This window comes from Colobus angolensis, unplaced genomic scaffold, assembly GCF_000951035.1.
Source record: "Colobus angolensis palliatus isolate OR3802 unplaced genomic scaffold, Cang.pa_1.0 Scaffold197, whole genome shotgun sequence".
Taxonomy (NCBI): domain Eukaryota; kingdom Metazoa; phylum Chordata; class Mammalia; order Primates; family Cercopithecidae; genus Colobus; species Colobus angolensis.
The window spans coordinates 554,855-580,290 of NW_012115121.1; the positions used below are offsets into that span (position 1 = coordinate 554,855).

General features: G+C 39.0%; 1 protein-coding gene across 1 annotated transcript in view; it reads left to right on the forward strand.

Annotated features, from left to right (window-relative positions):
• FNDC3B (fibronectin type III domain containing 3B) overlaps positions 1-25,436 on the forward strand; it is a 311,196-nt gene that overhangs the window by 33,871 nt on the left and 251,889 nt on the right. Inside the window, exon 4 of the mRNA XM_011940990.1 lies at positions 5,838-5,913. Within this exon, the coding sequence (XP_011796380.1) occupies positions 5,838-5,913 (76 nt within the window). The remainder of the gene's footprint in view (positions 1-5,837; positions 5,914-25,436) is intronic.

Here is a 25,436-nt window from a genome sequence, read left to right on the forward strand (position 1 = left end):
CTGCATTCTCTTTATTTTAGCAGTCTTGTTGAATTATCTCCATATTGAATTGACATGGTGAAACCACGCCTAGTAGAGGGGAGAAGTGGTGGTATGGACTAGATGAGTATGCATTTTGGTCAGACATGGCTGGATTCCAGTCACTTTGTAGTTTTGTGACCTTGGAAGGGTTGCTTTTCTTCTTCAAGCCTCAGTTTCCCCATTTGTAAAATCTAGTTAATATCTACCTAGCATGTGACAGGGATTCAATAAGTAGTAGCTGTTTCTTAATCATTATAGAAAAAAACCTGGAAAAAGGAGTTGATAAAGTACCTTGCATCATGCCGAATTAATCTTACAGATGTGATATTGAGGATACAGCTTTTGTTTTTTTCTTTTAACAAAGAACAGTACATTTTTGTTTTTAATTTTAACTTATTATTTATTATTATTATTTTGAGACAGAGTCTCACTGTGTTGCCCAGGCTGGAGTGCCGTAGCAGCTGCCGCCTCCTGAGTTCAAGCGATTCTCATGCCTCAGCCTCCAGAGTAGCTGAGACTACAGGCACTCACCATTATGCCTGGCTAATTTTTGTATTTTTAGTAGAGATGGAGTAGTGATCCACCTGTCTCAGCTTCCCAAAGTGCTGGGATTACAGGCGTGAGCCACCACACCTGGCTGAGGGTACAGCTTTTGAACCTTCTATTCTTTGAAGAAAACAGTATTAAAACTTTTGGAGTAGTGGATATCCTTGCTCCTTATTTTGAACAGTGAGAGTCCTAAAGCCCAGGAAAACCCAAAACATATTTGCCATGTATCCTACGGGTTGTGTTGAGCAAGGGGAGCTTCACCTACAATGTGTGCCCTTGGACCTTGAGTTCCCAGTGTTTGCTTAGGTCCCCTTGGGGGCTTCCTGTTATTGTATATTATTTTTCAATCAGCTTTGGATTCAGGCTTCAGGTAGGGCAGTGAGCAAAATGAGGCAATGGATACATTCACATCTTCTTACCAGGATCTTTCTAGTTTACTTGCTTATGTTTTTAATCCTAGGACATTTTCTTTGCGTGTGTTATTACCACAAAGATCAATTTTGGGCATTTGCACCCCATCACTTCCCTTTTCCTGATTTGGAGAAAAGAGGGGACTCAAAAAACAAATACTGCTTACTTTTCAGTTTTGCCTGAGGCCAGCTGTGGTCTGTCGCACACAGACTGGGGTCTGAAAGGTGTGTGTGGATAGACAGTTTGGATGTGGGGGCCTGGGATGAGCTTGGAGACTGGGAATCTTGGGGGTGGGGCTGAGGAGTGGGGAGTGGGAGTATATGTGACCAGAAAATAGTGGCATGAGGAATAGGCGGTAGTATTCTTCTCATGTGGTCAAAGGTCACTTTTAAAGTTATTAGGTATTCCTGGATAGTATCCTTAGTTGAGTGGAACTCTTCTGCAGCTTTTAGATTGTATCATTTTCCCCCTTAAAGATACCTGTTGGATAATCGTAAATGTGGGCTCCAAGGAGGAAGTGTTCATTTATACATGAAAACAAGCTTCACAAAGCGTGGCCAGTAGAAAAAACTCTGGAAGTGAAATGGGATCTCCTCTCTGCTATGGTTTATATCTTGATTGTCTGAGGATTGGATTTAACGGTTAAAAATGCTGCAAGTGTAATATTTTGCCTTTGGTCAGTTGGTACTGTTCTCCCAGGAGACGCTTTTTTTGGGAGACAGTCTTGCTCTGTTTCCCGGGCTGGAGTGCAGTTGGCACTGTCACGGTTTGCTACAGCCTTGACCTCCTGGGCTCACATGATCTTCCTGCCCCAACCTCCTGAGCTGCTAGAACTACAGGAATGCACCACCACGTCCGGCTAATTTTTACAATTATTTTTGTAGATATGGAGTCTCACTATGTTGCCTGGGCTGCTCTGGAACTCCTGGTCTCAAGCGATTCTCCCCATCTCAGCCTCCCAAAGCACTGGAAATTACAGGCATGAGCCGCTGACCCTGGCCAGAAGCTTTTTTGATGGACTCATACTTTAGCCTGATTGCTTATTTGAGTGACTGGTGATTTTTTTATTTGAGGCATAAATTAGACATTTGCCTCCAGGAGTAGTCTTAGATACTATTGACACCTGGTTAATCAGCCACCCAAAGTTTAAATTGCAAAAGTAGCCTTCCTTTCCCTCTTTTAATGAGTAAAAAACAGAGTTAGTTTTAGATTTATACCCGTAAAGGAAAGATAGTACACCTTCTTTCAATTCCCCTGTTAGACAAAGAATTCCCATGATGCTGTATTTGCTCAATTGTATTAATTGTAACTTTTGTTTTATTGTTTCTCTGGACTTTGGAAGAGTGGTCACTTATTTTTTATTAAACTTTGATAAACTGCCATCTGTTTATTTCCAGCTTCATGGTTCTTATAGCACTAACGGTTTTGAAACAGATCTGATGAAGCAATAGTAGCTTAGAGGATGCTCTCATGATTTGATTAGCATGGTTCTTCTTAACAGCTCTGGAGAAAAAAAATATCAGTAGTTAAAATCTTTGTCTTTTTTTTCTTCCTGTGAAGACGTGGTACAATATGAATCAGTTTAATGCTGACTTTGGAAAAGTAGGAAATGCTTAGTGAGTAGACAAAAAATGATGCGGTTTGGAGAGCAATGTTCTGTTTCTCATTTTATATTAAGGAGGACTTGTAGCAGTTATTATATTTCTGCTTTGTGGCTGGGGAGAGGGAGGGAGGGAGGGAGAGGGAGAAACATTGCCCAACTTGTATGATAGGAAAGGTTAAGTGCCGGGAGTTGGCCAGGTTGTGACTCATGCTCCTCGGGGGCTGCGTGATGCAAGACCTGCCGCCAGCTCATTCATGTCTGCTGTCAGGACCGGTCATTGGGCTGGTGTGTGTCAAACTTATTTTTATCTCTGCTTTATTGACAATGAAAACAGCTAGGTGGTCAGCCTCCCTCAGTATAATAAAATGCTTTCTTTTAAAATACCTCAGTGCCAAGATGAATACAGTTTGTTTAAATAATGACTTCTCCTCTACTGAGAAAAATTGATATTGGGACACAAGAGACTTGCCTGGTTTCTGAGGTAACTTGGTAGATTATAATCTGGTTGCTATGGCTACTCAGCAGCAATGAAAATTACATGAACTAAACATTTGAAGGGAGGTATTTTCGTCAGATGCTTAAAAGCCCGTTACCTATCATCTTTCTCCCTGAAGAAGTGGGATGGGGGTCAGGAATTGAACTCAGTAAGCAGTGCGGGGAGGCATAAGTGGACCTTAGAGGCTGGATGCCTCTGGGTCGTTCTTTGAAGTTTGGCCTGGTGTCAGTGACCGCTGAGGAACTGTTACAGACACTTTTTATGCAATATGATAAGCAGATAACGTGACGACAGTCTGGACATGTCCCAATTCAGAAATCCGTTTTCTTGCCTGGGACTTTCCGTAATATTGGTGAATTGTGTTTTCTGAACCGGTATTTGGGACACATTGTCTGACAATTATGAGCGTGGTAGAAGAGAGTATATGAATTTGGGATTGTCAGAGAAAATCTAGGACATAGAGTCTTGGCATCCATTGGTTCCCCGCTCCCCCAACTAATTAATTCCGTGGGCATATATCACAGTTCTATCCCTAGAGCTTTAAACACAAAGCAAATGGTTTCTGCTTTATTACGGTGATGCTAGAATTGGCCTAAGGACCTTTAAGAAGACCTGGATAATCGTCTGTATTGAAGTGTTGTTTTCTTCCATTGTAGTTTTTATGTTGTATATTTATGTAAAAATAAATGATTTTCATGTTAAAGAAATGATTTTAAAAGCTCCTTTTCAAGAAAACAAATATTTTAATCATTCTAGAGATCTTGAAGGAATTTCCTTTTGAGTTTTTGAAACAGTACAATGTGCTTACATTGGTGGTAATTTAAATACTGAAAACTCAAAGATTATCTACAGTTGTTACACAGGAAAAATAAATTGTCTTGAAATAACTGTCATAATTCAAGAGCACCAGGGGTGAAGCTTAGTCTGAGTTTCCCTGAATGATTCTATTTTTTTCCAGGTAATGTATTTTCTGATTTAAAATTTTTAGTATTCCAGCAGTGTCATCTGGATGAATTATTAGAAGAGGCAAAATACATGGATATTAAAGATGGAGTTTTTGAAGATGAAATGGCTACAAAACAAATTATGGTGTATATAGTAAATAAAGTTGACTTTTAAATTGCATCTTATGAAAGCTTAATTTCTAAGCTAAGATAATTATTTGCAATAGTTTTTTTTTTTTAATGTTTTATGACTTTCATTCGTTCAGTGAAAGTAGTTATTGAGCACATAACTTATTCTATGCCAGGCGTGGGGCTAGATAGCTGGATGTTATCCTTATCGTGCCTAGATTAAAGAAGGAAAGACGGACACTAACATAATTGCTTAGTTAATTAATTGCAGTTGTAAATGCTAGGAAGAAGTAGTAGAGCGGGTTTTTTGTTTGATTTAGAACACATAGCGGGGGACCTGACCTGTCCTAAGAGTCAGGCACTATATCCCAAGCTGAGAAGGATGAATAGATGTTGGTTGAGGATGGAGGAAGGTAGGTGGTAAGCTAAGATGAGGGAGTACAGGAAGAGTATTACAGACAGAGGTAACAGTATGCTTGACAGTTTCGTGCTAGGGAAGAACAGGGCTTGTTCCAGTAACTGCAGGATGAATGTTACACTGACATCCTGTCAATTTCTAGAAATTCTATGGTGATTTTTAAAAAGTTTTAGCCTTGTACATGGTGGTTTTTTACTATACTTTTTGTGGTTGTTGTTGTTTTTGAGATGGAGTCTTGCTCTGTCACCTAGGCTGGAGTGCAGTGGCATGCCACAACCTCCACCTCCAAGCCATTTTCCTGCCTCAGCCTCTCAGGTAGCTGGGATTACAGGCGCCCACCACCACGCCTGGCTAATTTTTGTATTTTTAGTAGAAACGAGGTTTCACCCAGGCTAGTCTTGAACTCCTGACCTCAAGTGATCCATCTACCTCGGCCTCCCAAAGTGCTGGGATTACAGACGTGAGCCACCGTGCCCAGCCTAACTATAGTTTTTTAAGTTTGTATTATGTCTTTTAACTTGTATTTAGATATCAATTAGTGATTTTTTTCCTTTGATTATAACTTAATTTTAATCCTTTGATTAAAACTACTAATAAAACTATAAGGCTGTTGACAGAATGTACTTTGCTATTACCACTCATGGTCTAGTCTTGGAAGTTGTCTAACATTAAATATTTATGTTCATATAAGTAAAACATTGACTTTAAACATTTGGGTATTTGGTGGGGCCGATTTATAATATTTATTGAATACTGTTCATTATTGTCTTAAGACCCTATACACAGATATTCTTTTTAAAAAATTTTTTCTTGTAAATATTTTTTTGTTGTCACACAATAGAATCATATAACCCAGATCAGTAATAGACACTTGGGAACAGTATGCAACACTGTTAGGTCAAAACCTCATTGCTAGATGCAGCTTTCTTCTATAAGTATGGTTTCTGGTCTTTTTTCTTCTTTAATTGTAGTTTCTAAATTTGTGAAAGAGAAAAAGGAATTGTGCTTTTCAAAGAAAAATTTTCTTCAAATGGAGTTTTTAAAGTTAGATAGCATCATAAGCAACACAGGAGAATTCACTTAGCTAAATTCAAATACATGTACTCCTATCCCCATACCTCCAATTAAGACTTATACTCCAAGTTTTGTGTTTATAAAACATTTTATGCCACATACTTCCTGTTTAGTGTATAAATATAGGTAATAACACTTGACAAATTCCAGAGGTTCCAGTATTAAACGGAAATTAATGTGTTGTTTTGGCAGGTTATTCTCGTTCAAGTTAATCCAGGTGAGACTTTCACAATCAGAGCGGAGGATGGAACACTTCAGTGCATTCAAGGTAAGGACATTTTTGGTAAATATTCGAATCAAAGATGTTTTCTTTATTTGAAGGAAGTAATGTTTTTCTATATGTGTCTGCATGTAAGTTTCTAGATGTAAAGTATATCTTGGATATTAATTTTCTTTTTTTTTCTGTCACATGGTCTCAAATATGTATTATGATGTTATCCAAAGGATATTTGTAGTGGTAAAATCTGTATTGGGTATCTGCTGGTTAATTATTGCTAAGTAACAAATTACTCCAAAATTTGGTGGCTTATAACAACAAGTATTAACTCACGGGGGCTATCGGTAGGAAGTTTTCTGCAGTTATTTGTTAAGTGGGCCTCTCCATGGAGAAGTAGAGGGGGCTTATGTTATGGCAGCTGGCTTCAGAGCCAATAGCTAGAGGGCAAGAGGGAGCTAGTAGGTCCAGCCCGGACTCAAGAGAAGAAATTATGAAAGGGTGTGAATACCAAGAGGCAGGTCATTGGGGACCATCTTGGAGGCTGCCCAACACAGTCTACTCTTTGACCCCCGATGATTCATGTTCCTTCCAAATGCAAAATTCTCCCTCCCAAGATCTCTAAAAGTCTTATCCCATTATAGGATTAGCTCAGACTTCAGAATCTTGTCACCTAAAGTTCCAGGTGTAGGTAAGGCTTCTGGGTGTAGTTCTTTTATTATAGCTCCTAGGACACTTCTAGTTTGTATACTAATGCCTCTTCTGTATATTCACTTGGAAATAAATGACGTAGGTACTTTGATCCATATTGAGTTCTGTGTAGGAGGATCAACCTAGATCTGATGTTAGGTGGTAAACACTGCAGTGTTAAAAGGCGCTGTTTATGATAGCTCTTTTTGGCAGTGATTGGGATTATGGGGTAAATGGTAAATTGGCATGCAATTGAGATCAGTATTAGGTTATTAATTGAACTGGAATCTAATCAGAGGCTTTATTATTAATACCTGAACTTGCTTACCAATATACAAACAAACTGGGGGAAATGCCCTTTAGTTTCAGTTTCCTATAATGAGCTATATACAAACAGGTTTTTCTTTTTTTTGCCTTGCATAGTAGTAGAGCATGTTGCTTTGTACTTTATTTTTGTATCTATAAGAACAAAAACTTAGAAAATATTTCTTGAGAAATGAGTATATTTTTAAAGATTCAAGGCTAATGAGTTTTAATTGAAGTTAATATTAGATTATTTAATCATTTTTATTAATGATTTCTACTCTGCATTTCTCTGTTGTGTCCCAGAAATTGATCTTTGGAATTCTAAATCATTTAAAATCAAAACCTAGTCTTAGTCGATGAACAATATGGGGGAAACTTCAGGTCAAGGAAGAGAAGAAATATTTTAAAATAGTATGGACTACAGAGTTTTTCACCTATTTGTAGTATTATAATAAACGGATATTGTGAACAATTAAAACCTCAGAATTCCACAACCCTGTATCTTTAAAAAAAAAAAATCACACTAGAAAAACTAGATGAAAGTCACCAATAGGGGATGAAGCTGAGATTTTCAGTTCAGTAAGAAAGCATTTAAGCCTCTGGTTATGGTAACATTGGAGCCCCATTAATTGACTGGTAGATTATATCCCTCTACAACTAAATATGTGTAATAGAATCTATAAAAGCAAATCACTTAGTGGATGAACATGCATAAAATCTCTTTCATTCCACCTGAGTTTACTTTTTGGTGTCTAAGGAGTGTGTGCGTGTGTATGTAGTGTGTGTATATGTTTTGTGTGCGTATATATGTATGTAATTTCACTGAGTTAGCTGTTCCCCCACTTTTTTCTTTTTCTTTTTTTTAATCCATGTATAACTGGTGCACTTTGCAGGAAATGTTGCAAGTATATTGCTGTCTTCACAATGGGAGCTTTGTATTTATTCATGATGATACTTGGAGATAAGTGACACTAACACTCCTTCCAGTGATTTCAAAAATGCCTTTGACCAAAACAGAATTGTGGAGCCATTTATCTTTGGCTCCCTCCAGGCTTCCTATTCTTTGTTCTCTTCTGAAGTCTCAGATACTATAGTTATCTTCATTTTGGGGAGTGGTGGTACCTGGCCCAATTAATTGAAATGGCACAGGATGGAATGAGGACTAGGACCTAGATCCAGGTGCTTTGCTAGGGTTTCGGAAGCTCGGGGGCAATAGGATGAACTGCAGAAACTGGAAAGAAAGTCAGCTTAGCAGGCTGAACCCCAAGTTCAGACTCATTGACTGCCACTAATGTGTATAAAAGGCAGTCACTGAGGCAAAAAATAAGAAAGCCTTTATATGAGTTCCAGTATGAGTTTGTGAATATTTCACTCCAGTTGGGTAGAATATAGCAACATAAAATGTGGCAATAGGCAGTATATTTGTACATTCCAACACAAGTTGCTGTGTCATCCTCACACTCCCAGTGATTAACATCATTTCTACCATTGCTGACATTTATTCAGCTCAAGCTGTGCTATGCATTCTGTCCTTTAGTAAGTGTGTAGTTACGCACAAGGAAGCTGAGGCCTGTCAAAAAGTCACATAGCAAGAAAGAGGCAGAGTCGGGTTTTCTTCCCTGGTATGCCTGACACCCTGAGTTCCTTGTTCTGTGCCTTTATGTCAGGGAGGACTCCATTCTCTTGATAACAGCAAGGTTAATTTCCTGTTCCTGGAGTAACAGGATTCTGAGCTGGATACTAGGATGAGTACTTAGATACCCAGAATGAGACAGATGGTTTGCAGAACAAAAGTGGATGGTGGAGACTGAGTCTTGGGAATAAGCTAGGGGCGAGCACTTTGTTAACAAAGTGAGATATACTGATTGAGCAGTGACTAGCAGACAGTGTGATGCAGGGAATATTGGTTTAGAACTCATAACATTATTTCTGCCCCAAATCACGTTTGGGTTCAGATTTGGGGTGGCTCAGTTTCCAGGTGGAGCTTCCAGCTCCAGCTGTTGTTGATTGGGGCCAGGGAGGGCTCCAGCTCCAGGACAATGAGAGAGGACTCGTAGGTACAGTGGGAGGCAGTTATTTGCCATTTAAAAACCTATTAGGAAGGAATCTGAAAATGGTCACATTGTAATGGAAATTTCTGAAAGAAATATTTGTATTTTGTTAGGGATTTAAGACATCGAAACTCTACTTATGTTCTTTCAACACTGGCCAACAGGTGGGAGGTGGTTTTGTTTTGTTTGTTTTTGGTTCTGAGATGGAGTCTCACTCTGTTGCCCAGGCTGGAGTGCAGTGGCACAATCTCAGCTCACTGCAACCACCGCCTCCTGGGTTTAAGTGATTCTCCTGCCTAAGCTTCCTGAGTAGCTGGGACTACAGGCATGTACCACCACACCTGGCTAATTTTTTGTATTTTTAGTAGAGACAGGGTTTCACTGTGTTGGCCAGGATGGTCTCGATCTCCTGACTTTGTGATCTGGCCGCCTCGGCCTCCCAAAGTGCTGGGATTACAGGCATGAGCCACCACACCCGGCCGGTGTCTTTTTAAATTGAGGGGAAGGTGATGGGTGGTGGTGGCCTTCCTGGAAATTTTGAAGTCGTACCCTTTGATTATGCCATGGTTGAAACTGTCAGCCTAATAACTTTGCTATTTTAACACTAGCCCTCAGATTAGGGACTGCTTTGTGGGGATTTCAGGTAGGGAGTGGAGTTGGTTGCTGGGCCTTCCTGGAAACTTTGAAGTCACATTGTATGAGGTCAGTCCTCTTTACTTGTCACTGAATTTATTAGTCTGATAATTTTATCTATAGGACATTTATGAAACCACTATAAAGACCTCAGAAGCTCATTGTGATCTCATTAAAAGGCAGCTTGGAAGTTGAAAGCAAATTAATACAGAAGAATATGGGCTGAGTGGGGAAGCTCACACCTATAATCCCAGCACTTTGGGAGGCCAAGGCAGAAGGATTGCTTGAGGCCAGGAGTTAAAGACTAGTCTGGGCAACATAGTGAGACCTATTTCTACCAAAAAAAAAAGAAAAAAAAAAGAAAAAAATCAGTCAGTTGTGGCAGTGCATTCCTGTAGTCCCAGCTACTCAGAAGGCTGAGGTGGGAGGATCGCTTGAGCCCAGGAGTTTGAGGCTGCGGTGAGCTATGGTTGCACCACTGCATTCTATCCCGAGACCCTGTCTATTAAAAAAGAAAAAAAATGTGTTTTTATGGGAATGTCCTTGGTGATAAGGAAGAAAACACAGGAAGCATACAATATGCTGTGAACGCAGATTCATTTCTAATGGAATATTTCTCAATATTTCCCATGAAACGTGAATCATAGGTCTTGAAGGGGCCAAAAAAGGTCATAGTTTATTCTCACTTGGGGTCAGCCTATACCTGTGGCATCCTAGACAAAAGATTTATTTTCTCTCGGCCAGATCAAAGTGTATAAAGAGCTAATTGTTAGGAAAAAAGAATCTTAGCAATCAATATGAATTTTGCCTTTGCTTCAATTCAGGAATTAATAGAGGGCACACTTGGGTCTCTCCCATTATTTTCATATCTGTGTCTGGGCTGAGGTGCTGGCCGTGCAGCAGCCTTCCTTCCTGTCTACACATGCCATCTTTTTATCTGCTCCCTGTAAAATCCTCCAGCCAAAACAAACATCATGCTTCCTTTAAGACTTCAGGCCTGTCTCTTCCAAGAGTCCTCCCAGACCACTGCCTGACTTTTCCCTGAATTCTGGAGGAGCAGGTAGAGGTAGCACTACACAGTCTGGTTATATGGGTAAACCCTTCCTTAGCTCCTCGAATTAGATGTGAATTCAGTTGTGACAGGAAACAGTGTATCTTAACCCCACTCCCCAGCTACACAGCTTGAGAATAATTACTGACTGGATTCCTGACTGGCTCTGGTATTACATTCAAGCATGATGATTTTTCTTTTAAATTTTACTCTTCTGATGGCAGTTTAAGATGTTCAGTTATGTGCTTTTAGCAGTCTCTAAATCTCGATAGAAGAACTTTGAAATACCACATTGCATTGATAATTGAAGTTAATGAGTTTCCTTTAGAGAAGCGTGTTTAAATTCTAAAGAACTTTTATAATGACCCTACATTAATACTGTAATTTTTTATTTAAGACTGTTATATATAAATTGTGAGGCTAAAGAAAACAGGTGAGTGTGATGCTGATTAAAAAAAAAAACTGATTAAAATTCTTAGGAAGCACCATTATTTTAGTAAACAGCAATATTTAAAGATACTTAATTACTAATGGGTTCTGTCCAAAATAATTTAGGAATCTTTTACCATAGCAGTTAATCTGCTAACTTGTGTTAAGTGAATAGAGACCTCGAAATGACTAAATGACAACAATGAGTGGTCAGAGGGGAACTCTAAGAGGGGGGCACTACTATGAAATGGCTGTAGCTTTGAAGCTATTTGAATGTGAAACTTTTTCCGCTCTTGCTTGTTCTCCGTAAGACTTCTTCAGCTCTGTGTCTAATTTTCCCCCTGCACCAGTGAGTGTGGGAACTGTATCATTGATGAACACCACGCTCTGCCCAGTGACTCTGTGAATGGCACCATTGAGAGCTGTTCACCATTTCTGAATTTCCTCATTTGTCTCCCATCCCCCGCCCCTCCATGTATGAGTCAGCATTCAGAATGTCACAGGGACCCTAGTGTTACTTGTTTTTCCTTATGTGATACTTTGGGGACCTTAATGTTGCTTTTGTTTTTTTCCTTATGTGATACTTTAAGTGCATTTGTTAGACTTGTTTGACACATTAGAAGACTGACCTGTCATTCTTTCTAAGAATTTTATGACAGGTCCTAGGGAATTTGGGTTGTCTCTTGCTTAGTTTAGTGTGAAATGACAAGAATGGTGTCATAGCTTGAGCTTGCAAACTGAAGTAGACTAAAACTTCAAAAGCAAAGCATGTATATGGTCTCTCCTTTTTATACATACTTTGCATGTAAATGAGAAATTCTTGTTTTACTAGCTTAAAACCCAGGAAGAGTACCTGTTGCAAATGAAGCCTGTTTTCAAAGACTGTAGTGGATCACTGTGTTGGCTTAAATTTGCAACCAGTTTTTTGATAAAAAATATTTGGGTGATTTGAAAGTAAAATTATTGTAACATGAATGCATTAAATTCTAAATCTTTGCCAACCTTTATTATATTGGATGAATTGTTATTTGACTATTTGTAAAATATCTGTATTATAAATGGAAATGTTTCTTCCTACTACAAGATTAGGATTTTAGGAGCTGGTTTTCTACATAAGAAACTACCTTGAAAACCATTTCTTTTTTTTTTTTTTCTTTTGAGACAGGGCACCCTGTCTCAAAAAGAAAGACTTGCTCTGAGACAGACTTGCTCTGTCACCCAGGCTGTAGTGCAGTGGCATGATCAGATCATAGCTCGGTTGCAGCCTCAACCTCCTGAGCTGAAGTGATCTTCCCACCTTGGCCTCCCAAATTGTTGGGATTATAGGCATGAGCCAGTGTGCCTGGCTGAAACCCATTTCTTTAGTATTTGGGGGATTTGTGAGGGATTTCTAACAAGCTGAAATGTTATTGTGAACACTTAGGCCTCACTTGGAAAATCTTCTAGAATTGAAAATAACAAGTCATTTGCCAAGGCTAGTCCTAGTGTCATGGCCATCTTTCTTTCTGATTGATCCAAAGCTGTATAGTTAGTCCTCCTGGGGGCTCTAAGGCAAGACAGTCTGAATTTCTAGGAAAATCTGAATCACTCTACCAATTTTCCAGCTCACCTTATGATTCTTAAATGTTAGCTTCAAGACCAGTCTTTTACCTGTGTGCGTTTGTACTACAAATACATATTTACATGTGTGTGTGCATATATTTGTTTCATTAGAAGATTTTTTCATTTTCCATGATAGGATTTACATTAAATTTGGAGAAAGATTGAAGAAAAATTACTTTCAGCTTTGTGGAGTACTCTTGATCTCTGAAATGTTTGGGGGCTTTATTTTGTACATGATGAGTTAGCAGTTCCTCTCAACATGGACTGATGCACAGCTATTTGTTACAAATAGACATTCCGTACGCTGACCTGATAAACCCCTTTACAGACAGCCTCTTGCTGCTGAGTAACTGGAAGTTTACCAGCAGGTGGTTTCCACCAGGGCCGGAAAATACTGACAGGCCCAGAGCAGAAAGTCTGGGTTATGGAAGGAATGAGAGCAAAGGCTGTGATTGAACGTGCAACTGTCATCTTGCTGGGATTGTGTAATGTCATAAGGCTGAGTTACATCAATACCAAACTATGTTACTTTCCTAGGAGGTTTTAAGTCCCTCTCAAGGGAGGTACTCAGGGTATATGCTGCTTCCTGCCTTTCTTCTTCCTGTCTCAGTTATCTTGATTTTTATGCTTATTCTTATATTTACATAAGAACGGAATGTTAAACCCTTAGATAAAACTGTCACCCAATGTTCTGTCATCAGACTTAAGATGAATTGGTGTTGAGTTCTCAGAGTACAGTTCTGTAGTGTGAATCCCTGGTCATTTGGTAGCTAATGCTTAACCTGTTAGCCCTAGTTTCCTCTCTTAAAATGGGAACAATGATAGTACCTATCTGATAGGATTGTGAGGATAATCCATTGTAAGTGTCATTATTATGATCATCATTATCTAGTTGTATCCACAGCTTTGCTGCTTTTTTCCCCCTAAATAGATGGCATGATTAATTGTGGGCAATGACTTCATTTTCCTACTTGTAGAAATCAGTTGAAATTCTAGTCTCCCTTTTATTGCTTATTTGTGATAGACTTGCTCTCATAGGGTTGCTGGTGATGGCACCAGTTCAAACATTTTAGATGAAGGTTTATAAGAATATATATATTGTTCAGATATGGGATTATAGCTAAAACAACAGGTTCAGTGTTCCATGAATTTAAAGTAAATTTTGTTGTAGTTTTAGTTGTTGGCTTTCTTTTGAATAACAGCCATTCACTCTCGTACCATGCATGAGCAGCTATATTCAGAGAAGGCTGTATCTTATTTTATCCAATAAAGCAGTTTTTCTAGTGTGTCTCCTTTTACATTTTCATTGAATTCCATACTTCTGGCTGGGCACAGTGGCTCACGCCTGTAATCCCAACACTTTGGGAGGCCTAGCTGGGGCGGATCACTTGAGGTCAGGAGTTCGAGACCAGCCTGGCCAACATGTTGAAACCCCATCTCTACCAAAAATACAAAAATTAACCGGGTGTGGTGGTGGGCATCTGTAATCCCAGCTACTCAGGAGGTTGAGACAGGAGGATCAGTTGAACCTGGCAGATGGAGGTTGCAGTGAGCTGAGATGGTGCCACTACACTGCAGCCCAGGCGACAGAGCAAGACTCTGTCTCAAAAAAAAAAAAAAAAAAAAATTGTTTCCATACTTCTTAAAATTTTTATTTAGTACATTCTGTTCTTAGGCAGTACCAAGAAGCAGTAAGGGCTATGCATTGGGAAGGGCTATACATAATGGGTTTTAGAGTGAGATTGCCTGGCTTAAAAATCCCCTGCACATTAGTTGTATATTGTAAAATTAGTTCCTTAATTTCTGTACGCCTCAGTTTCCTTATTTGTAGAGCTGGAATAGTAATTTCTGTCCTGAAGGACTGCTGTGATTAAATGAGCTACTGTGTGGAGAGCACTAAGAACGGTTTCTGAGTCATAGTAAGGGCCCAATATATAGGAGTGATTACTAAGCTTTTGGTCTTTATTATGGGTGGGCATTGAACTCCCCCTTCATTTTTTTGTTACCTAACCATTTTAAAACATTTCAGAAAACCTGTGTGAACTGGAGTTATTAGGGTTTTTTAGATGTCTTTACGTTTAAATTCTAACACTTCAAAATAACATGTTTAAAAGTTATGCAATCGCAGTTTAGCTTCTGAACCCTTCTGCCCTTTAGGCTGGTTAAACAATGATTAAAATGTCATCTCTGAAGGTACCACTGCTTAGAGTTCTTTAAATGTCACAGATCTTTGCATGTCAGATAATTCAGAAAAGCGAGCAGTGTCACATTACCTAAATGGTTGGCCACAGGTTATTTCACAGCTTGTAGTCTTTCAGTTTCTGCTTTATTCTTTTCTGTATTTTTCACTCTTGTTCTTACATTTCCAACCTGAAATAGAAAAATTCATGTTACAAGTGTCTTTAAGGAAGACTGGATTAAGTTCTTCAAGGGCAAGGGTCAAAGCTTAGTCGTCTTTGTATCCCAGGGCCTATCCTGCACGTAGGAGGCATAGAGACTGAAGGAAAGTCATTTCCTGATACTTGTCTTTGTCTGTTCGGGCTGCTATAACAAAAATACCGTAGACTGGATGGCTTATTAACAACAGAAATCTATTTCCCACAGTTCTGGAGGCTGGGAAGTCCAAGATCAAGATACTGGTTTCTTTGGTGTTTGCGGAAGTCCTGCTTTCTGGTTCATAGATGGCAGTTTCTCTCTGTGTCCTCACATGGTTGAAAGGTCTGGGGGTCTTCTTGGGCCTCTTTTATAAAGACACTAATCCCATTCATGAGGGATTAGTGTCCCTCATGACCCAATCACCCCTTCTAATACCACCCCTTCTAATACCATCACCTGTGGGGTTAGAATTTCAGTGTATGAATTTGTGGTGGGGTGGGGGACACGAACATTCAGACAGTGATGGTGCTGTTGAAGATAAAATGATGGAAAAATTCTCTTAGTTAATTTAGAGAAGTTATTTATTTTTGTTATTCTGATTAGGTAGTTAAATTTAGTTATTTTCACTCTTAGTTCCTCAAATTAAGATAATATAGGCATGTGTTTCCAAAAACAGTAATTCTGAAAAGTCCAGTATATGGATTAGCTTCTCTTACCTGTAAAAATGCATGAAGGAATCATTATATTCATGCTTTTAATAACTTCCTTTTGGGGGAGAATAGGATGGGAATACCTTAGAAAATGTTAGGCTATTTAATCCTTAAAGATACATAAACTTTTTCCCAAACTTTGTATTTATTTTTATATTATTAACAAATATTTTAATTTAGGTTACTCATTAATTTTATTAATATTTTATGTTTTCTTGCTGTTGGAAATTATAGCATTTATGTGTAGTAATGAATTCTCAGTAAACTCTGTGTCAGACCCAAGAACAAATTATGCTTTAGTAAATGAGGGCCGGGCACGGTGGCGCACACCTGTAATCCCAGCACTGTGGGAGGCTGAGGCAGGCGAATTATGAGGTCAAGAGATTAGACCATCCTGGCCAACATGGTGAAACACTGTCTCAACTAAAAATACAAAAATTAGCTGGGCGTGGTGGTGCACACCTGTAGTCCCATCTACTTGGGAGGCTGAGGGAGGAGAATCGCTTGAACCCGGGAGGCGGAGGTTGCAGTGAATCGAGATCGCACCACTGCACTCCAGTCTGGTGACAGAGTGAGCCTCCATCTCAAAAAATAAATAAATAAATACATAAATACATAATAAATAAATATAAATAGTAAATGAGTCTGATTTGTGCTTGTCGGTTTTTGCATTGCTATAAAGAAATACCTGAGACTGTGTAGTTTATAAGGAAAAGAGGTTTAATCGGCTCATCGTTCTACAGGATATACAGGAAGCATGGTGCTGGCATCTGCTTCTGGTGAGGGCCTCAGAAAACTTACAATTATGACAGAAGGCGAAGGAGAGCCGGCAAGTCACATGGCGAGAGCAGGAGTAAGAGAGAGAAGGGAGAGGTCCCAGACTTTTAAACAACCAGATCTCCTGTGAACTGAATGAGAACTCACTCATCACCATGGGGATGGTGCTAAGCCATTCCTGAGGGATCCATCCTCACAATCCAGTCACCTTCCAGCAGGCCCCACCACCAACATTGGGAATGACATCTCAGTGTGAGATTTGGAGGGGACAAAGATCCAAATCATATCGTTTACTGAGTTAAATGAAGGTGGCATAATGGTTTTCCTCTATCAGCAGTGTGATTGAAGAGGGCAGGCAGGCGTCAAGCCTGAAGGAGGGCATCTGTGGTGGGATGTGGAAGGAGAAACACGTATTACAGACATTTAGGAGATAGTCATGACTTGTGACCAGTGAGAACACACTGGATGAATGTTTCCCTAAGGTGGATGAACTAGAGTGTTTTCGAAAAATGTTTGTCTTATAATTGACAGCACTAAACATTTTTTACTCTCTGTCTCTTAATTGGACAAGCATTAAGAGTAACAAATATGGGTTTAAAAGGCAAACTTTTTTTTTTTTAAGTGAGTAATTTTTCGTTTTCCTCAACTTGGGTATTTCCTCTCCATAAAGGTGTTATATTTAAATTATGGAACACCTTTATGGATGCTTTATATATTGCATTGTGGAGCCAGTTTTAAACATCTGTTTTGTTATCTTTCTAGCTATAGGAGTGTCCACATCTTCACTTTATTTAAAAAGCTTCCAGGTATGTATTAGCAGATTATTATTTCTGTTCCAAATTGATAAGAAGAGGAGGCCTAGCATCAAGGGAAAAGTCTTTGGGAGTGAAAAAAAGAGTGGAAACTTAAAATATAAGCCCTTTTCTTCTTCTGTCTTCTAGTGAAAATGTTATTCTGTGTTAGAGAAATGACCAGATGAATTTTGTTTCCTGTTTCGTTTTGCAGTTCTCATTAAAGTGGGTATACACATGCACTTATCTCATGTAAATGTCAAACTGTTTGTTTGTTCTTGAAGTGCTTAGTCTTCAACAGTTCTTCTCGGTTGGATGTTTGAAGATCATTTCGGTATGTGTTATGCTAGATCCAGCAATGTCAGTTTTTGCCTGCTGCACTGTGGTACCCTGTGGACAAAACAAGTATAAATGGTCCAGATTTATGATGGTTTAAGATTGTTCAACTTTACGATTGTTTCGTTGGGATGTAACTCGGTCGCAGGTTAAAGAGCATCTGTACTTAGGCAATGCGAGAACTGAACTTGTGTTCTGTTGAGGAAGAGTAATCTTTGCAGGTAGTATAATTAAATGTTTAAATTGTCTTTGAGAGTAAGCTTGAAATAGTTTTTTGTTTGTTTGTTTGTTTTGAGATGGAGTTTCACTTTGGTTTCCCAGGCTGGAGTGCAATGGCAGGATCTCGGCTCTGCAACTTCCACCTCCCGGGTTCAAGCGATTCTCCTGCCTCAGCCTCTTGAGTAGCTGGGATTACAGGCATGCGCCACCATGCCCGGTTAGTTTTGTATTTTTAGTAGAGATGAGATTTCTCCATGTTGGTCAGGCTGATCTTGAACTCCTGACCTCAGGTGATTTGCCGTCCTCAGCCTCCCAAAGTGCTGGGATTACAGGCATGAGCCACCGTGCCCGGCTGAAATAGTTTTTTAAAAACGTTAATAAAATATTAAAAAAAGCATGGCACTGTCAACCCACAAGTTAGAAATAAAGATCTAGGATTAAATTGGATAATTTATTCTTGGTTAATAGTCAAGACAGTTCTCATTCTGTGAGTCAAGCACTCACCTGTTGAGTGACATAGTTCTTGAATCATATGCCCAAGGAAAAGGACATGTCTAACATTGCAGAATTTTAAAACTGTGTGTATTAACAGTGGTTTGTATCCTTTTGCACATCAGAATTACCTGGGAACGTAAAAAAAAAAAAAAAAGTTTAAAAGTTGATATCTAGGCTAGTTGTAGTGAATTGTCATATTGTCTGAGCCCAGGGGAATGGTCAGATTGTAGGGGATAGGGACTGGGCATGAGTGATTTTTAAAAGCTCCCAGGCCATTTGAATATGCAGTGAGGTTGAGAAGCTCTGGTTAACGTAACCCTCAGGACAGCTCAAGAAATTCTCGTGCTGTGCCTTCCCATGTACATTGCAGTGCACATGCTGTGCACCTGTGGCTGTTTTTCAGGTTCATCTTCTTTAGCAAGTTTGGCAGTTTTGTAAAGTGTCTAAAGATCTTTTATCTTGTATTCTTATGCATATTAAGTAAAATCTATGTTGTAATTGGCTTTACTGAACCTATTAAAATTGTTTTTTAGCTTTGGTTATAAGCTTCTAAGTAATAAACAAGAAACTTCAGAAATATGAGTTACTGCTTTCAGCAGAGTACAGATTTATTTTATACTTACTTAGATGTAAACGCAATAGTTCACATATGTTTAATGAAATTCGAAGTTCACCTATGTTTAATGAAATTCAAAGTTGATTGGAACAGGTATGATTATGCAGAGTGGACAGAGTTTAAAAAATGAGATGAGAAAGCTGGGTGCAGTGGTTCACCCCTGTCATCTCAGCACTGTGGGAGGCTGAGGCAGGCGGATCATTTGAGGTCAGGAGTTTGAGACCAGCCTGGCCAACATGGTGAAACCCTGTCTCTACTAAAAATACAAAGATTAGCTAGGTGTGGTGGTGCACGCCTGTAATCCCAGCTACTTGAGAGGCTTGTGGCAGGAGAATTGCCTGAACCCGAGAGATGGAGGTTGCAGTGAGCCAAGATCACACCACTGCACTGTAGCCGGCCTGACAGAGTGAGACCCTGTCTCCAAAAAAAAAAATGGTGAGGTGAGAAAATAACCATCTTAAAACTTGCCACTTTTCAGAAGCTGATAAGCTGCTGTGAGCCCTGTTTCTGCATGCCTTTATGAAATAATTGGACTGGGACTTTGGCTTCCTTATTTGTTCCCTTCCTAATCTAGTTTGAACAGTGTAGGTCCCCAGAAATCATTTTGGTGCTTGACTTGGGTGGGTGGTCCCTATAGTATATGAATTCAGTATATGACATTGATGTCAGACCCTCAAGATTATCAACAGGTAGAATCTTGGTTCTCAAAAATGTAACATAAACCAGAATCACCTGGAGGGCCTGTTAAAACACAGTTGTTGGTTCTACCCCCAGGATTTCTGATTCGGGTCTGGGGTTGGTGGGGCCAGAGATTTGTATTTCTGAGTTCAGGGTGTTACTGATGTTCTTACTTCAGGAGTTCTGAGAATCATGGAAGTAGAGATCGTCGGGGTTGGTGACATTTGGAAGAGAAGGGTATTTACAGACATTGTACCCTTAAATGAACAAGAAGGCTCTCAGAATTAAGTTTGGTCACACAGTGGACAAAAGGGAAAACAATTAAATCTAGATGCAGAAAAATAAGAAAAATTGACTTAAAAATTATTATTTGTAAGCTCAAAGCTAGAATTTTTTCTTTTTGAAAATTTTTTCCTCCCTTTTCTACAGTTTTAGTGAATTGAGGTTTGAACCCGGGACTCTAATTTTCAAAGGATTTGTTTGTAGTCATTCAGTTTACATCTCCTAATTCAGTTGCTAATTTTATTAGGTTCCTGATTTTATTAGGAACTTACTTCTCTTCACTGTGCCTCAGTTTCCCCATAGTAAGAATATGATTGCTAGAGATATCGTCAGGATATTTTAAAGTCTAATGAATAATATTATGTAGTATTTGGAGATCACCAAGTTAGGAAACTTAAAAATATGAAAAATATTCTAAACAGATATCCCAGATTGTGTTCAAGTAATAAGTACATCCCTTTTTCCCTGTCAACTGGGCCACAGTAAAAGAAAAAGCCAACGTGGAGGGTAAAAAAAAAAATAGTGGACCAATATGGGAGTTGGCTTCATTTTGTAAAGTATTATACAGAAAAGGGAATGTTTTAAAGCATGAAACTGGTGAGAAAGGAAGTGACTCAGAATTCAGAATAGACAGGACTCCACACCAGTAATGATCTGCAACTGAGGAACATTGCCTGCAGAAGAGAGAAGCCATGAGAGACAGTTGAAGTGAGTGGATTGGCTTGATAGAAACATGGAAAATGGAATTACACATTTTTTTTTTTTTTTTTTCCTCATGTGGACAGGGACTACTGTAGAAATTTAGAACTTTGGGCCCTGTTTAAAAAAATCTATTTCAAGGGTCAAATTGTTGATTGCCAGACTGATTATTATTAGTAATTACAGTTACAGCACTGTAGATTTTTCTCATAGTGTCTGAGTTCTGCTCCTGTTCAGTGGTTGAGTTCATTGATCATTTTTCTGCTCCTCATTGTACCTGTCATGCTGGTAACAGCAATTAACATTCCTCAGAAGTGAATAGAATGCCAGGCTCCATCTCAGATGTAACTCAAGAACAACAGGTGCATTCTACCTGTTTCCTGGCTATATCCACAGTAGTTAGAAGGCAAGTAATTAACCATAGAACAGACTTTGAAGAAAATGAGATTCTTTAGAATTTGAGCCAAAGTGCTGAAAAGTAGCTCTGGATAGTGTATTTAGGAGACACAGGAAATGGCTCAACAGGAAGGGTGAAATAGCCTTACCAGTCTGCCCTCTTTAAATTTGTTTCAAGCCTGTTTCCCTTCATTGATACAAATCTTATTAACTCTGCACCTTCCACAGACGTTTTGTTTTGTTTTGTTTTGTGCAGCCTTTTTTTTTTTTTTTTTTCCTGGATTTGTTTTTATGAAGTTCACGTGAAAGGTCATTGGACTTGAATTTATATTAGTAAAAATCAATTAATTAGATTCTTAAATTTTCTTCTCCCCTTTAAGTGAAGACACCTAATGAAACTTTGTGGCTCTGAGAAAAGGAAGAGGGTCCCCAGATATAGGTTTAAATTCCTTACCATTTAGTCTGGTTCCATTGATCAGGGGTTCAGTTTTCTCATCTTAAAATAAGAGGATTAGAACAGATAATTTCTAAAATTATTTTTACCACCCATTTTCTCTTTCTTTAATTCCTGTAGAGTTCTCTCCAGTTTGTATGTCCCTAATTTTTTGAAAATACGTAAAGCTTTACTTACATAGGTTCTAGTGTGGGCAGATTACAAGAGCTTAGTTATCTAGGATTTTCTATTTGAAAGTGAGACATTAAATTATCATTGGAACCTTACTTTAGGTTCTACATAAATTTCTCTAAAATTTTATTAGCATATGTTAATCTTGAGTAGTAACAACAGGAAAGAAAATTCGGTGTGATTTTTCTTGTTTTAATAATTGCTACTTTAAAAAAGCTTGTGTGTACCTTTTGTGTGTCAGGTGTTTTTTTTTTTGTTTTTTGTTTTTTTTTGAGACAGAGTCTTGCTCTGTCACCCAGGCTGGAGTGCAGTGGCGTGATATTGGCTCACTGCATCACTGCAACTCTGCTTCCCAGGTTCAAGCGATACTCCAGCCTCAGTCTCCTGAGTAGCTGGGACTTAAGGTGCCCGCCGCTATGCCCATCTAAGTTTTGTATTTTTAGTAGAGATGGGGTTTCACCATATTGGCCAGGCTGGTATTGAACTCCTGACCTTGTGATCCACCTGCCTTGGCCTCCAAAAGTGCTGGGATTTCAGGTGTGAGCCACCGCACCCAGCCATGTCGGGTGCTGTCACTGGTTGTTAATCTTCGCTGCATGTTTGAATTGCTACAAATTTTTTAAAAATACTGATGCTTGGGCCCCACCTTCAGAGATTTAGAAGCAATTATGGGGTCCCAGAATATTTTTAAAGATAGTGTTGTCATAAGTATTTCGTTTACATTGCACTTCAAAAAAAATTTGGTTAATTTAACTTTTATGTCTAATATTGAAGGTTTTGAATTATTTGTGAGTGAAAAAACTCTAAAACATAGAGAAGTGGTACCTTCTCATTTAAGGTGTACTGCCTAAGCTGAAGGAAGTTTGTGTGTCTTGACTGCCCATCCCCCATGTGTACACCTCTTATCCACTGAGCTAGATGGGATGGCCTTTCTGCTTGTCTCTCATCTATGGGGCATTACATATAGTAGTCCTTTTTGAGTTGGTTTTTTAGGGTTATTTGATATCATTTTGTCAAATCTATGCCACTGATTTTTAAATGCATCATTATTTTTTATATCTCTACAAAAGAGAAAACACCACTGATTAAGTTGACTTCCTTTTTCAGGAGATGTGAAAATGTGAAAAAGATACTAGGAATCAGTGAAATATGCTTATAAGTTTTTATTTAAAAAAAAGTTTGTGGATACATAGTAGGTGTGTATATTTATGGGGTACATGAGATGTTTTGATACAGGCATGCAATGTGAAATAAGCACATCATCGAGAATGGGGTGTCCATCTCCTCAAGCGTTTATCCTTCAAGTTTCAAATAATCCATAAAATACACTACTTTTTGTTTTTCCTCATCTAGATATTAAGCTTTTAAAAATCACAAATCTACATAGGAGTTTTTTTTTTCTTTCTAATTTTGTGTTGCATAATCATTTTGTGTGTATGAAAAAAATTGAGATAGCTTTCTATTCAATCTCCTTCTCAGTTGTAGAAATATGACTAATTTGTTTAAACATCATTGCTTCTAAATATGCCCTGGAGGACTCATATACAAGTCATAATCTTGTGATATTCTTTGTTAGTTTTAACTTCTCACCAAACGTCTTTGTCTCATTACGCTGAAAGCCTTATTTATTTTTGTGTGTGTGCATAGGTATGCATATTTGTGTGTACTCATACAGACACACACTCTATATGTATGAGTGTGTATGTTGGCCAGTGCTACCACTTGTGTGTGTTCTGCTTTGTCCAACCTTTTGGTAAAATCTACACTTTGGGTTTTAAATAATTTTAAGGTTTCCATTGTTCACGTGTTTGCTGTTGTAACATTATCCTATTAAAAACTCTATAACCCAGTTCAGCAATCTAAATGTGCTTCTAACTTTATATGGAAACTATTTAGCTTTCTTTACTCACCACCTCCCCGACTCCACTCCCTACTCCCCCAACCTCTTTTTTTTTTTCCCTACAGTGTTAACCAAGAGAGATATATTACCTTTGGATCTAGCCTATCTGCCTCTAGATACTTCACTTGCATAGTAACGAATTTAAATTTATTCCAGATGTATAAGAAGTATTTGAGATTTGGTAGTTTTAATTTTGGAAATGCTTTTAAAGTGTTATCCTAGATTAATAGGCTGTTTTTCTTCCATGAAAATGTATATTTATTTAAAACCTGTGGTAGCTAATTAAACTTGAAATACCCTAAGTCCTCATGTAATGTTGTCGATAGGTTCTTGGAAACTGTAAGTGAAGCTTTAAGTGAAACATATAACAGGTCCTTGAGTTGCGTTGTTTCCTTGGACGTGGATTTGTTACAGCACTGATGAGGGGAAAAACTGTTAGCGTTATTTCACTCAAAGTTGCAGCTTCCAAGAACCCATGGATGACATTAGGTGAGGGCTTACTGTATTTCTCTGGTTTTCAGTAAGTTAAAAGGTAGCAGAATCTCATATTTTCATTCTCCCCATCAGTAGAGGAGCTGGTGATACCCCCTTGCGGATGCGCAGTCCCAGTCTGATGGCCAGGTTTGATGAATTGGCCGCTCACTTTAGAGGGGCTGTCAGGTTTCTTCATGTTCACAAATGACTGGAAATAAAAAGGAATACCTTTTACGTCGCCAACTCTCTAAGTACCTATATAACATTTAGGTTTGTTTTGGCTGCCAATTCCTCTTCACAAAAATCACTGGCTCTGTGTGGTTTTCTCCCTTTTCTGGTTCACTCTTCATGCCCATATTGCTGTAGACCCCTCTTAGAAGCTTCACCTACCCCACTCCCCACTCCTTTTGCATTTGGGTTTCTGTGTGTATGTATGGGGTACTTAACTCCTTCTAAGTAGTAGCTCAGGGCCTGGCAAAATTGTCAGGATTAGGATGAGACTGCCTTTGTTGTGTTTCCACAGATGTGTTGCGTTGCTTCCTGTCCGTTCTCCATCCAGTGCCCATTCTCCGTACCCTTCTCCATGTCCTTCTCCATGTCCTCAACTACTCTCTGTCTTCACCTCCCGTTTCCTGTTTTTCTCCTGTTTCTGCTACTCATATTCTCCATGGGAAGGGCTTTTTTTTTTCCCGCCTTTCAAACCTGGTATTTTTGGAGAGAAGGTTTTGACACTGGGGCTGTCTTTTAAGAAGTCCTTCCCCTGATAGCAGAGGGGAACGTGCTCAACTTACAAAGTTTCTGAGAAAAATCACACTTCTTTTCACAGGACCCCTGTTTGAAATTTGCAACAAATTAAACGCTTAGGAATCCCAGGTGCATAGGAGCCCTGCTGTTTCAGTGCATTCCCCTTAATCATGTTGGTTTACATGAGGATTGATTTTGGACTCACTGGGCCAGCCACATGAAATGTGGTATTGTCATTGTTTCTTTGTACAGAACAATTCATTTGCTGATTGTCATGAATCCATCCTGTGAGGTATTATGATGACATCTGGCGTGCCTTCTTTGTTTACTGTGTTTACCGTATGTGTTTAGAAGGAAAAAGCCTGTAGTGACCATTTTTCTGTGTCGGCCCCTGGGTCAGGCTTTCCGTCCTGACTCATGGGTGTCGGGACTACTGAGATTGGTTGATGGGGTGTGCAGAATTTCCTCTGTCGGGCTTGGGAGCCAGAAAGCCACGATGAAGTTTGATTTGGCTTGTGGCAGCCTTTTCCAAATATGAATTTGGATACAGTACAGTAAGTCCTCTAAGAAAAGGAGAAGAAGAAAAAATAATAACTGTAGAGCTGGGACTATCTGGGGAACATTGAAAAACGGGGAAAATCTCAAAGATAGTATTCTGTGTCTCCCCTGAGCTGGTGTCGCTGTGGTGCTCAGAGGC